The sequence below is a fragment of the Ruditapes philippinarum genome, unplaced genomic scaffold, assembly GCF_026571515.1.
Source record: "Ruditapes philippinarum isolate M1 unplaced genomic scaffold, ASM2657151v2 ctg4774_1_1_1_1, whole genome shotgun sequence".
NCBI lineage: Eukaryota > Metazoa > Mollusca > Bivalvia > Venerida > Veneridae > Ruditapes > Ruditapes philippinarum.
Window position 1 is genome coordinate 30,161 of NW_026866099.1, and position 15,813 is coordinate 45,973.

The 15,813-nt window shown below is 30.2% G+C and overlaps 1 protein-coding gene across 1 annotated transcript in view; it reads right to left on the reverse strand.

The window, feature by feature from the left end:
• LOC132731317 (complement C2-like) overlaps window positions 1-15,813 on the reverse strand; it is a 41,198-nt gene that overhangs the window by 9,666 nt on the left and 15,719 nt on the right. Inside the window, exons 12-17 of the mRNA XM_060717485.1 lie at window positions 9,577-9,676; window positions 6,962-7,156; window positions 4,469-4,681; window positions 4,115-4,219; window positions 3,396-3,512; window positions 1,470-1,594 (exon numbers count right to left, since the gene is read on the reverse strand). Coding sequence (XP_060573468.1) covers window positions 1,470-1,594; window positions 3,396-3,512; window positions 4,115-4,219; window positions 4,469-4,681; window positions 6,962-7,156; window positions 9,577-9,676 — 855 coding nt within the window. The remainder of the gene's footprint in view (window positions 1-1,469; window positions 1,595-3,395; window positions 3,513-4,114; window positions 4,220-4,468; window positions 4,682-6,961; window positions 7,157-9,576; window positions 9,677-15,813) is intronic.

Sequence of the window (15,813 nt, forward strand, 5' to 3'; positions counted from 1 at the left end):
TATACTAAACAAAAAATAAAACTGTTGAAATAACATTGACTAGTGTATCTGTCTGGTGTGTTGCAAAGTTCACTTGACACCCAGAGCCATACATGTCTTGCTATTGTACTATAACTTCACAATGTTAAAATATTAATAACAATATCAACGTTTCAAATATACAATAACCTAAAAAGAATGGAAAAAAAAACAATATGTAATGAACATAAAATTTAAGGTTTTTTTTTCCAAAAAAAAATCTTGTGGTATGAAACTTGATATATTGATTTTCATACAAGTCGATATAAATAAATCCCGAGTTTATATAGAGGATATTTGTTTGTTTTGCATGTAAGATTGAAATATAATTTCACTGAGTGAACACCAGATGCAATATTTCACGAGTGGCGTAGCCACGAGTGAAAATATAATAGCTGGTGTTCACGAATGAAATATATTTCAATCTTATATGTAAAACAAATAAATTTTCTTTTTATTTCATGCTTTTTAAATGATATTAAGTATTTTTTACTGATTTTGCCGCGTAACGTCGCGCATTTTCCTTTGTGACGTCATCACATCATGACGTCACACCATCAATTTTGAAATATAGTTCTGTTAAATTTCTCTTATTTTGTTACATTTTTAACATGACGTATGGGGACATCGACTTTCTTTTCCTAAAGAAGCTAAATTTACATATGATGTAGGTATGGATAATGAAGCTTTGTTTGAAATTGAAGTAAATCAATAGTGAAATAAGAAAATTGTAGAATAAATAAGGAAAATTTAAAGTTTAAGGTGGATAATTCTTGAAATATTGACGCAATGTTTAAAAACTCTGTCATATTATTATCATGTGGTAGTTCGGAGTAAATCCTTTTAAGAAGTGAAGAAGTTAGAATAATTAATTCTAGGAAAGAAGTTCAAGGGGGACATAATTCTGGAATAAGTCAGTCAAGCTTAACAGTACTGCATCTTTTTCGCACATGGTTTGAATGAATATAAAAAGGTCGCCGGCCCTGGATGAATAGATCATAGGAAGAAACATAAAAAGCGCAAATTCTCCGCACTGCAATCTACCCATTTTCATTAAAAACATTTTCAGTACTTTTGCGGTATCACGGGATCCAGTTTTTGAAAACAGATACAAATATTCTTATGTTTGTGTTATGTTAAGTCTATTTGTAGCCATAGCAACTAAATTGTTTAACATTAGATGTAAATGAGACGTGCATAATCTCAAGACTGCCATCTTCCCATATTTCAATTTTCATATATCAAGTTTCACATAAATATAACAAATACTGTTTGATGTGTTACGGATCCAGCTTTTGTGGACGGAATAACGGACATACAGACGGAGAGACGGATGGAGGACAAACCTAACCGAGAGGAAACTTATCAGTTTCACTAATTATTTCATTACCGTAGTATTGTAAAATAACCTTGTCAAATACTCTATATTTATACATTTATAGCAAACGTACCGTTCGAAGCTCTGCCATCCATGGCCAAGCATTTCTTTGGGCATCGACTTCATATGTGTTTTTTGTTGGATTTGAGATCTCTGTTAAATGGGACTGTGTTGATCCACAAGATATGTCATAATTATCTAAATGATAAGAAAAAATGTAATTCATTTAACTAATTTTTAACTAGTGTAATGAATTTCCAAACACAAATATAACAATATGATTAAGTAAACAGTGGGATAAAACACCAAAATCAGCGCTAAACAGTATTGTGTTTATTGTAAAAAAGTGTACATAGGTGTTCACTCTTAAATTAAACTTTTCCATGAAGGTTTGTTTATTTAGAAACCTTCTTTGCTGCGCTACAATTGTACATGTAATGTCAGAGTGTAGCATTTAAACATATATCGGAGATTTAAGTAACTCTACAATCGAAGGGTCACAATCACTAAGCACTGTTAATAAATGTAAGTAATATTAATAAAAAATTATAAATTGATTAAAAATTAGTGATTCGCAGAACATTTCGTTCATCTGCGAACATTTTTTATACGTGCTAATAAGTTATTTAAAAACATAAAATCAGTGTTGTCAGAACCGGATAGTTATATTAACATTTTTACGCCGCACAGTTCCCCCAATGTTTCTACTAGTGTGAAGATAAACACCTGCAGAAATTGTATTTTAAAACAGATGGTTAGGAAACAGACTGTACTTTTAGAACATTCAACAATTGAAAAATAACAAACAATTCAAAGTTTACGCGGAGTGTGTTAAATACCACAAAAAAATAAAGTATTGAAACATATCGGACTTAACTTACATTTACAGCGTTCTAAACAATTCTAAAATGCGCAATTATTTGTTCAATTCAAATGAAGATGTTTGAATTTATTTTGAATAGCAAAATACATTTTTTTTGTAAATCATAGAATAGTAAGAATATGATTAATTAATTAAACACGTCAAAACAATTACGAAATCTTACTGGAATTCACCAGTGACTGAATACGCCCGTTTACAATACGACAAATATGTTTTCTATTTTAGATATATCCTGCAATTTTCTTATCAAGAAAAAGAAAATTACATTAACATATTAAAGGAAATGATATGTACAAAAATAAATTGAATGATTGTTTCTTTTTACTTTTTTTCTACGCTCAGGTATTATTTTGATTGTTTTTGTTAGCCCTTTAATAATTATAAGCAAGACAACGAACGGAGGCATCGTATAAAGTTAGCCGTTTATGTCCTCTGATGATGGATAATTTCAAACTACTTCCCCTTAAGTGCTGTCAACTCCAGGTAAACAACAAGGCTATCCCTTTCTTAGGTATGCGATAAATCGCTAGCTAAAATGGAGCGATAGAGTGTTTTATCGTAAAGCTCTGCTGTTTACTAGTAGCCGACAACATTTGGGGGAGTTTATTTGAATATTGACATTTTTCCAAACTCAACACTTAACCTGCAGAAACATACAATGTACGCTATCATAACCAGTAAAGTAATACCAGGGCAGCCTGTACATCAGTTCAGTCTGATCAAGATAGGTGCTGTTGGTAGCTTTATTTTAATGTTTAGAAAGCTGAGGTAATCTATAAGCCAGTTTAAATTAAATTCAACATAGACCCTAAATAATCCATCAAAAAATTAAATATTGTCATTTACATGTATTTACAAACATACCTGGCAAAGTAGTACACATAGAAACGGAATTATCAATTTAAATAAGACACACACACATTCACTTTTTAAGTGCCAATGATTTAGCTTCTCTACATCAAATATAGTAGATTTATTAAAACACACACCATCTCTGAACTTTTCTACATTAACAGTTTCTGATTATAAACATTCTATAACAATTCTGCAAAATGAATATTTTAAAATCCCATTTATCAGAGATCATAAACTGTGTGTTGCAATGTATTTGTTTACCTTTATTATTTTCTTTCTCTATCGTGATATTTATCCAGCCTAGAAGTTCTTCTGTGAGCTTAGTGTAGAATCCATATCTGCCCTCTTCCTTGCACGTGAACCCAAATGAAACTATCCCTACATTGTAGATTGTTTTTATGTTTACATTTTCGAGCAAACAACAATAGTTTTAAGTTGCATTGAAATTTCACTTACATTAGCTACCGAGTTCACTTAAAGATCCTTTAACACATTTTTTTATGGTTTTATATCATAAATATCAAGCTCAAATGAAGATTTATCAATATTGTAAGTTCCAAAAATGATTTGTAAAAATATTACCGAATTTACACTTCATGTTAATAAAGGGAGGTAATTAGAAATTTATTTTCTATAAAGTCTAAGTAAGAAATGAATGCATATATTTTAACGATTACATCAAATATGGACAAAAATTTGCTGTTCAATTTTTTACATTTCTTCGATGTTTGAAAATTGTTTAAGAAGCATAATTATTTACATATGTAAAATTTCACTTAAGTGTGGTGACAACCTAAATTACAATATACAGGATCTTTAAAAATATTTTGCCGGTATATGGACTCTCAAAGTTTTCCCTATTCTTTTCTCGTCTAACACATTAACATTATTATTTTCGCTAGAATTCGTAAATATTATTGCTTCAATTAATTATTGAAGTAGAAATTTGAATTATGCAAAAGAAATAATAAAATACTTACCGATCTGAAGGAATTTGTTTTCATCCAGTGGATGACGGACAACAAAAGGACCGCCACTATCTCCCGCGCATGCGTGAATGTATTGGATCTCATCCCCGACTTTTTCTAAAACAATTCGTTTATGCAAATGAGTGAAAGTAAAATGCAATCTATACTTACATTTACAATGCATGCAGCAAGTTAATCATCAAACTTAATGAAAAACATTAGGAAAGTGTGTATATGTATATATATATACAATTGACGGATATTCGCTTAATTGGATCTTGAGTACATCATCTTTATACATTATGAAACAACTGGTTGAATTCTTTATGAATTTCAGAAATAGTTAAAATGATGTAACTGACAAACCTTCTCCACCGGCGCAAAACATAAGATCAGTACTGACTTCAGCCTTCTCTTCCGACGTCAAGTTTTCAAGACATTCCTTGGATGATTTCACTTCCATTTGCATTTGTTTCAGCGTTCTTGCATAGTTAAAAGATCTCATGTTTCTTTTACCCCAACCAGTGACGACACCGTATGTTTTAGTAAAAAGTTTTTCATAGATAACATTAGTTTTGCCTGAAATATTTATCATGCACAGCTTAACATATAAAACAATGTTTCAATATCAGGAAAACACATTTTTAAACAATGTATGTTAATCTATATTATGTTCTTGTTTTATCATAAAATCTATGTTTGCTGCTAACTGTATGCATGAGTCTAATGCAAGTTTGCGGTAAATAAATCTTGGAATTTCCCGCCTAAAAACTACACTTTTCATAATCATTTAATTTAAGTATTTATCACCTTGTCACGTATATTCTAGAGTTAAACAATCTGAAAAATCAACAAATTTCCTTGAAGAAAATAAATGTTACATTAAGCAATTTTTTACAGATTTTACCCATACATGATGACATAACGACAAAAATAATATGTAATAACCTATTAGAACAATATCGTAACATTATAGCCTAATAGAGCGATATCGTAACTAATACTAGTATAAGAAGACGAAATCGTCATATATAATAAAATAAAAGAGTGATTTGTGACATATCAAAATTTAAAAGAGCGATATCGTCATTTATCAGATCTAATGCATCGTAATTTTTACATATTTCAACATAAGGGGGCGATGTTACAAACATATATTGACCTAACAGAGCTGTTTATTAAGATATCCTTACTTTAAAATTCAAACACGGGACAAACTATAACAGAATAGAGCGATATCGTACAATATATCAACCTAACAGAGCAATATCATAACATATGATATCCTACCAGAGCAATGTTTTTAAAACAAAATAACCATATTGTGTCGATATGGTGACATATGGGTAGCAATAAAAAGGAATATCGGTAAATTTATATTTTCCTAATATAGCTATATTGTAACATTAAAAACGAAATAGAACGTTTTTGTAACAGTGAATTATCATATACATCGATGTTATAACATATAGTTGCGCAAAAGAGCGACATCGTAACCTTTAATATTATACACCCTTCTATATTTAATATGACGTCATCCGGTCCATAAAATTCTTATATGGACTGAATGACGTCGTATTAAATATAGACGGGCGTATGCTAATGAGGTATAATATTTTATTTGTTGTTAAATGATTCTTTTTACTGAATTTATTGTTTTGTTTCACATAAATTTATAACATGTTGATCAAATGTCATGATTTGTCTTTAAATTGATTATAAGTGTTATTCATACAGTTTACGAAAATCTTAGAGTTCGGGTTTTTTTTGCCTATTTAATTTGATTAACAAAAATTGAATAACAAAATAAGAACATGATCTTTTTACTGTATCACTTGAAAATAAAATATCCTACTAGGGTTTAAGATATTTCACACATTGAACCAATAAATAATTATTTGAAAGCAAATTATAGTAAAAATGACAGGAACAAAAGGGATGAAAAGATTTAGATTTGGTATAATATAACAAATAAAACATGGCCTTTCGGGCATAATGCAGTTTATGAACTAAAGTTTGTCAGAATCTCAGTGTGTAATATTGTTCCGAACTCTTTCAGGAACATTATTTCTTCAGTTCTTGACTAATTCAAGTCATTAAAACATTGCATATTGTCCCCACAGACATGTTTTTATTTGTTCAAATAACAATATAATGTTGTAATTTGTAATAACTAATAAACTCTATAAAGAATTTATCCATTATGTCTACATACAATAACATATGAAACCTTTAAACTTTAGCTAGATCAATTAGTATTGGTTTATAGATACAAATCGTAAACAAATCAAGTATATTTCAATTTTTGACCGATAAGAAATGTAGCAATCGGGTTGTCATTATCGTTAACAAATATAAGTAGGCTTTATCTGCACTTTTTTTAGTGCCAGGAACATAACTCAACACGTAGAAATTATTAAGCATTTTATTTTAAGCACACTTATCCGCGTTATTTAAACTAAAAAGCATTAATGTGACAACCATTAAGCATGTGCTAAATCTTATTTCGTTTATCCGAAAACCTTTTATTTCATGAAAACGAAACATTATTTTCTTCAATTCTTATTAATTGTCAACGAAATAAAATACATTAAAATCATAAATATATTGCATCGTACACGATCTATGTTTAGTTTTGCGTTCAAGTTAAAAATGTTATATTTTTATAAAAAATATCAATTTTAACTTTTTCCAATCTCAACTAAACTAAACTAAACTATACTAAGCTAAATTTATCCATCTTTGTCTTATCTATACAATAAATATGTGCACAACCCTTTAATACTTGTTAGCTAGACAAAGGTGTTCAGTATTTGGTTTTCATTCATTAAAATGTATAAATTCAAAATCAAGGTATACTTTCAATGGTTTTGTCCCATAAGCAAACTGGCAGCAGATCGGGTTTCCGTCCTATCCTTTCATCTAGTTTAACTAATGCAATGTCATACAGTCTTGAAGGTTTATTCTTTTCGTCGTATCTTGGGTGTACATATATATTCTTCTGTGAGATCTCTTGCTCTTCGATTCCTATTTCTTCATGCAATTCAAGTTTTCCTAAAACATAAAATTACATAAATCTACTTTGTACACAATTAATAAGATTTAGTTTTTCACAAAACCAAATATAGCAACTACAATAAACATGTATACTTAAACTTGACATAATTCTCATTCTGTGCGCTTACTCTTTTTTCTATACTATTTCATATTTTCAAAGTCTGTACTCTTATTTCAAAACCATTTTTTTTTCTATCTCCTTGTTTCCACAGACAACTTAAAAAAACATCATAGTTTGTTCAAACATACGGACCGCTGTCTTGACGCAATGCAGAAATGCAACAGAAAATGGTTATTAAGCGTTAAGCATTCTCGACTTAAATTTAACTTTAATTGCTCCTCTTCTGACATTATTTTGTTATTCCGGGAGTACAAAACTTGCACACGAAGCGATTTGAATTTAACTTACAAATGAAACATAATCAAAATCTTATTACTTGATGTAAGACAGTTTTGAGAAATTTTTAATCTGGGCTAAATTCAATTTTATGCCAAGACTTTAATAGGGCTTTTGAATCTTTTAATTTTTAAGAAATTCTATTAAGAGTGTATCCAAACGTTACGTAAGTAAGATATATACCTAGATCGATAGTTGCAATGGAAGGTAAACATTATTGCTAGTGTTACGGGCTCTTGTTTGAAAAACAATATGCCATGTTTCATATTTTGCGCAACTTAGTGTTTTAGTTGGTGACGGATCCTTATGTATACATGATCTCACATACATTATAGATGATGCTTAACAAATGGAAAGAATGGTATAAAGGTCGAAAACGGCTCGCTTTCTAAAAAAATAATATATATGATTTGATATTGTATGGTGACGTAAGTCAAATTCTTTTTATCACAGTCATGACTAAACGCATTGAATATAATGAAAATAAATATGCTTTCACGCTCCTCCAAAGTACACAAAAATGCGAAAAAGAGAACTGATTTAAACGATAAAATGACATAAAACATGATTGCTTCACACTAAATTACAATTTTCACTTGAAATTCTGCATCGCTTCCAAACCGCGGTTCGAATGTTTACACAAAATCGTCATTTGGAGATAAATAGGTACCGGGAAAAGGAAGATTGCGTTTTGCAAGACTTCAGTTCGTTTATAAATTGGTATCGAAATGAGAGAACTGCTTTGAACATTTCAGTATGTATCGGTTTGTTATGCGTGCCGCCACAATTCTATAACAATTTCGATGCCATTGATTACGTGGGATGGCCGCCCTGAGTAAAATATTACTGACAGTAATGTACAAAACATTATTTTCAAAATTCGAAGCCGGCCCAGACCACATAGTCTACTATAGAACTATTTATGCTTTTTTTTAAATGATACAGAGAATGTGAATAAATGTAGTTTTAAGCCTATTTGTGTTTGTTTAGACCTAAAATCGGAAAATCATATTTCATAGAGTGATGAAAATGCAATTTTAAATAATTCTTATGATTACATGCTTTGCACTTGAAAGTGAAATTTTATTTGTTAATTTCCACAGTGAAATTATATTTGATCATTCTTTTTGATATTTTTTACTGTTACAGTAGCCAGATAATATTTGAATGCGGATGAAATTGATATTTCATATCTAAATGGAATAATTTACAGGAATAAATTACGTCGTTTCTTAAGTTTGTTACCTTAGGAGAAGCAAGTAAAAAACTGCATACATTGTGTTCAAAATGTAGCAAAATTGAAGAAACTTTACAGAACTAAATTTCAACATTGGTACGGTGACGCCACTCGTAAAAATGTTGCATCTAGTGTGCACTCAGTGAAATATATTTCGATCTTAAATGCAAATCAAACAAATGTCTATCTAATTTTGTTTTATTTTCAACAAGGTGTTTGCAATTACTGGTATATTTGTCCTTCTGTTTATTTTGCCAATAAGATAAAAGATATGTGTTATTTTACTCATAAATGAAATATTTCACACTTAAGAATGAGAAACACTAATCGTAAAGTTACGAGCCACTTAGTACTCAAGATGTTTTTTAAGATATTTTGTGAAAATGATATTTATTGTAAGTTTTCTCTTATGTTAAAAAATTGACGGAAGAGTTTTCGTGAAAAATAACAAAACAAAAAAAACCCTGCCGGTTCAACCATTTCAAAGATTCTGCGCAAGTGTTTACAAAGATCATGTGCAATTGGCCTTAATCACTTTGACCAAAATGTGATAAGTGGATGGTTTAAAGGCTGGGTAATCACAATAAATTTATATCTACAAAAAAATGTTTAAGGTAATGTTTAGGTAATGATAATTTCTGCTTTCTCCTTGATAATATCATTGTTGATTATAACACGCGAATTAATCCTGTGTTACACAATATTGTTAGTACCCGTGAAATCAAATGAACTGTTAAAGTGCCTGTTTGTATATAAAAGTGTTTCAATGATCAATTTACTCACTCAAGTGAACTTTTGTAACTTTCCTTCTAGAAAAGCAATGAGCAGCCGTTAGGATCCATCTATCTCCTATCAAAGAGCCCCCGCAAACGTGTGTCCTACTCTGTAAAAATTAATAAAGAAATAAATGAATATAGAAAGAAAGAAATAAAGAAAGAAAGAGAAAGAAAGAAAGAAAGAACGAAAGAAAAGAAAGAAAGAAAGAAAGAAAGAAAGAAAGAAAGAAAGAAATGAAATGAATGAATCAATCAATCAATCAATCACTCAACCAACCAATCAATCAATCAATCAATCAATCAATCAATCAATCCATCAATCAAACCATCCATCAATCTATCAATCAATTTATCAATGACCAACCGAATGAATAAATCAATAAATAAAAAACATATAATTAAATAATAAATTACAAATTGACTGATTGACAAAATGAATGAATAACCTAATTTATCAATAAGCATAGAGAAATAAATATAGCCTTTTTCACGCTAATGTATTGTATGAAATGAGGGGAAGAGAACTGAAAGTCTGTGAAAAATAGTAGCTTATTATTGTACTTGTATGTTAACAACAAACTCTGGTCAAAATATAATGGGTTGAAATTTGAAAAAAAAGCCGCCACCGTTTCTATATACAGTACAGTGTCAACTCTCACAAAAGATATTTTAATCAGAAATAGTGTCATAATCTTCCCATGGTCAATAAATTATTTAAAGTACTACAGTAAATTCTGCTTATGCTCAGTCAATCCGAGGCCTCTGAACACAAGTGAAAACGTGCAACTGCTGAAAAATACTTGAAAATTAATGTTATGATGCTCTTCGACTCGTATCATATATTGCAACTACATGAAAGTCCAATAATTTCTATATTCATCTAAATGCTTATTTAACAAAATATAGAATATACAGAAGCTTAGTTCAGAAACGGGTTCAAAGCTGTATCTGATAAATATGTGCAAATATTTTTTCCGCCGGCCTACAAACCAAGCATTCTACAGTTTCATTTACTCTTTTAACAGCATATATGTAAATCTCATCAAATATTATTCATCAAAAAATATAAGTTTAATTGGAAAACCCCAATGTTTACACTTATGTGAACATGGAAACGAAATCTATATTTCCCTTGTGTATATATGCGTTACATCAAATTGTAAGAATTTAAAAATCAAACAATTGTTACTATGTTGAACACAGCAAATATAGAAATGTCTTGTGCAAACAATCTTTTTACCGTTTTATCATTCACTGTGCGTTACAAACAGAACAGAAATGACCTGGCGTTCCCAAAAAGGTAATCAATTCATAAAAAAGATTACATTTGTATGACAAACATTTGTTATATAATGCGAAAATATACCTGTTAATTCGGATTGCTACGGATAGCCATGTTTGTTGATATTCTTTTGATGTACAGATGGACCAAAGGGGGAGTTTCAATTGTATTTCTGATTTCGCTTCAATGAGTTTGCATATTTAAGGATTTTAAAACTCATTTTGTTTGTCTGGACACCAAAACAAGAAAGGTAGTCGATATAAAACCCGTTTTTTAAATGAAAATGTAGCTATTGTTTTTTTTATGAAATGTACAAAACGCAGCTTTAATAATTTATCAAAATATAGTTTACATTTTGACGATTTAAATAGAATGTACATTTTAAACCTTTTGGTAATTAAAGTAATATTTATGTGCATGTCGCAAAGGTCAAGGTCTTACTTCAGGGTCAAAGGTCAAATAACAAATATAAACATTCATTTTTGATTATAACTTGTATATAAATGGATGGATTTAATATAACTATAAGGTGTCACAGGTCAAATAACATATCAAAATGTGTTTTTCCGCACTATATCTTGCTTATGCTTAAAGATATTATGCTTAGTAGTCAGGGGACTTTTGTTGGGCCTGCTTGCGCTTAGTTTGACATAGTTTTTTAGGTTCTAATGAAAATCTCATTTAAGACTCCAGTCATTGACCTACATAATCATAAAGCATTCTGAATTTAGGTATTCACATAAACTTGTAAGAGAAAGTAACTAGGTTCATTAAAAGATTTCATTCTTAACTGTAGTTATCGAACGAAAATCCATTTTCTACTTTAGGAGCAGTGACCTTGTCCTTGACCCTAGGAGGTCCAAAAGCAATTCCATGAAAAGTCATTAAATAACAATAATAATAATAATAACAATAATCAAAATCAGAATTATGATAATTTTGCTTAGCAAATTGACTTATTCCAAATACGATGTTTTGACCGGAAATCGATTCTCATTTTCTATGTACAGTAACCTTGACATTGACCATTGTAGGCAAAACAGACATTCCAAGCCACTTCTGTACACTTTTTTGCTATACACCAAATTTCACTGAATTAATCTCATTCCGAACGAAATCTTGCTATTGACCGAAAATCTTTTATCATTTTTTAGGAACAGTGACCTTTAACTTGACATGAGAGAGCTCAAACAGAATCACAACCAAGGTCTTCTCATAAGCTTGCAATACACCATGTTTAATTGAAACATTTTATTCCAACCTTTAGTATTGATCGAAAATCGATTTTCTTAAGTAACAGTGACCTTGATTTTAACTCCAGGGACCCGATGGCAATCCCAAGGGAGGACAACAGAGAATTTTACTATATACCAACTTTCATTGAAATATCTGATTTTAAACATTTTAATTGACTGGAAACGGAGTATCTATTTTAAGTATCAGTGAACTTGACCCTTATTCTAGAGAGTTCAAACGAAATCCCAATTGAATTCAGTCATAAGTAAAACTCATTTATTTTATTTGTTCATCATACCAATTTACCTGCAGTAAGTTTTATTGTCATGCTTGAAAAATAATTACAGCAATGGAAAAATGCACGATAATTAAAATCAATGAAAAATGACATTTTTAAAACTGTTAACCGTTTTTTTACAGATATGCGATAAATAGAAATAATGTATTCGCTTAGGTTAAATAATTAATTCATTAAATTCGTTGCACAAAATCATCTTTTCATCGCGTTTTATGAATACATTTATTGAATAACCTAGTATGTGTACAATAACGTTGTTCTTTAAAAATGTAAATGTGTCTGTCGATTTTTATCTTACGTTTGTGGCAAGAAAAACAACTTTGAGACAGACCTTTAATCAACGAATGGTAAATGAAAAAGAAAAATAAGAATTGCTCTACATTAAGTAATGATGTGAAATTTATATATGAAGATTTAAGTTGATATCTCAATTAATTTTTCAGTTATGTTCCAGACAGAATTGATAGACGAGCGGAAAGACGGACAGTGATTATTATTACATAATGAGGAAGGGGTATTTGAGCGTTTTGAAGGAGTATTGATTATAAAATGTCAAAACATGGTTGATTTGACAGTGTAGACTCTATCATAGGTAAATCTGGCAGGGTTACAGTCTAATTAAGGACTTGTTGTACCTAAATTTTATCTTAATGTTGAAAAAGTTTTATTTTCAAAAAAAGGATATGTTGAGTAGTTGCAATCAGATAAAAAAAATGGGACGTTATAAATATCAAACCACTGATAGAAGTATTTGTTTATTCTATAATGAAGCTTGTTCTAATGCTATTGAAAACAAATGCATGTTCCCCTTGATTGAATATTGTCTGCACTAAGGAATAACGTCGAATTTTGTTCGAATCTTAGTCGAGGCGACTTAAAAAATGAGACTAGAGTCCCAATACCCTAATCAATTTCATATGACAAATGAGAGACATAAGGGAAGAAGTAAATGACATATCATGTAAGTATCAACAATAAAATTGTAAAGAAATCTTTATAAACATTAGCTTCATACATATTGGCCAAGGTCTTGGGCCTCATTGTTTTGGATAAAATATAAAAGCACATAGATAACCATAATTAATCTAAACTGTGCATACATGAGAGAGTGATGTGTAAAATACTCTTACATCAATGCTCGAACGAAAGCACATGCAAAAGAGAATGAGATGAGATAAATAAATTCATATACCACTGCTCTTACACAAAAAAACAACGCATAGACATACAGAGTGAGAGTGAGATAAGTGAGGAACTACTGCTCACATATTAAAATAGCTTTAAGCAATAACACAGGCATAAAGCTGTATCTTTTTCATTTCAAAATATAACATTCTTCAAGAAGATGTGTTAATAATAGGAAGGACTGAGACATGAGCATAACATATGAATGCGATCCATTCTAAACAGCTTAAAAATGTATGCAGATGAAAATTATCTCTTGTTATTACGTTTTAGAAGTTTCATCAAATTTCCCGTAAAAACGTGAACAGAACCGTAACACTGTCAATAGATTTTTTTACTAAACTGACTTCAAATCCAACTTGGTATTCTCTGCATGCATGTTCATGCTTCTCTTTATCTTCATAAAAATACAACCCGTAAAAAACATGCACAAAAACAGACGTCGTTCGCGCCCTTAACTCTGATTGGCCAGCCGCATAACACAAAAAATCAATAATTGTCATCAAAGCTTCCAAGAAAATATGAAGGTCAATGCCATCTTAAGCGTCCGTCATCGTTTAAAAATAAACAAACAAGAAACAAACTAACTGAACCGTGGAACTTCCAACTGGAGAATTCAAACATAGGACGCCATCCTTACATTCATTTTCGTCTCTGGCTGGTGATCAAACAATCACAAAGGCAACAAAAACAGTCGTGAAAGACAAGTGTTGAGAATTACGTGCCTTAGCATTATTAATTTTTAAACGTGTTTAAGGTCAATCAAGGGCGCGCTGCTCGCGCTTTTATATAATGCGATGCTAAAATTACATGACGGTCCTGCAGGAATTGTTGGAGACTGTTAGGCCGCTGTTTCACAATTCCATAATAAAATCTTAAATGAGCCAAATTTAAGTCAAACTTGCGTGTACATTACTCAAAGACTATGTCGCCGTATCTAAAACAAATATCTATTCATACTTATAGCAAAAATAATGATAGATAATGTAGAAATATAATTTATAGCCAGCATGCTTTGTTTACCGGTTTCCGGAAGGGATTTTCATGAACGGAATGTCGTAAATTTCATCAATATCAACCAAGACAAATTTTACGAAGATCGATTAATATATAATACATAAAACATAATTTCTTAGTGTTGACAGCATACAACTACTCGTCATGTATCTTTCTTGATTAGTAATTGATTGAATTAATCCTGTTTTTTAATTTAGAACCTGGTATTGATAATATAATCTCTGTGACAGACAGCTTGCATCACGCATTGTCGGATAGTGCTGGATTCGTTTAATTTATAGTTTAATATATAAATATTGATTTTCATACATTCAAGCCGATGACAATAAATCCCGAGTTTATAGAAGGAACTTTATAATCCTCTTTGTATCGGGCATACTCGTCAATTGGAATTCATATACGCAGTACCTGATTTATTGTTTTTTATTGATTTGAGTTTAGGTTGGAAACAAACATCTGATTTCATTTCTTTTCATTCCTTTTCCGTAGAATAGCATACCAAAACAAACTATTGTCAAAGTATAACAAGCAATACAAATATCTCCTACCAGTATTAACCCTACAAGAAATATGTCAGCTACATTCACAAAGCCAGGGCCATTCAATTATAATATTGTGGAAAAAAATGAACTTTAGAGTTTCCTAGTTTGTCTGTATCATAGAAATGTGTTACGCTTTCCTGTGTAATGAGGAAATAATGTTGTACAACAGCTTTTTAAATGTCAAACATAAATATGCTTAACTTATGTTACATTTACTATTTCTTTTATTAAAACTAAAAGAAATACCATTTATAGTTACCAACAAGAAAAGTGAGTAAAATAATTACGTCGAAACACATGCGCAACACGTTTATGAATCTTATAAGTATGATTTAGGTCTGGATAATGAATATATGTTTGAAATTTGAAGTAAATCAATGATGAAATAAGAAAATATAGAATAAATAAGTAAAAAGAATAAAGTTTAAGGGGGATAAATATTCTTGAAATATGGACGCTAGGTATAAAAACCCTGTCATATTATTATCATGTGGTAGTTCGGTGTAAATCCTTTAAGAAATGAAGAAGTTAAAACGCTAAAAGATAATTTCTAATAATAATGATAATTTCTGATAACATAGGAGCTACAATTATCAACCTTGCCACATATAATGTGGGTGATGATAAGTAACATATATTTGAAGTTTTAAGTAGATACGTTAAGAAATAAGGTGTTTTACACAA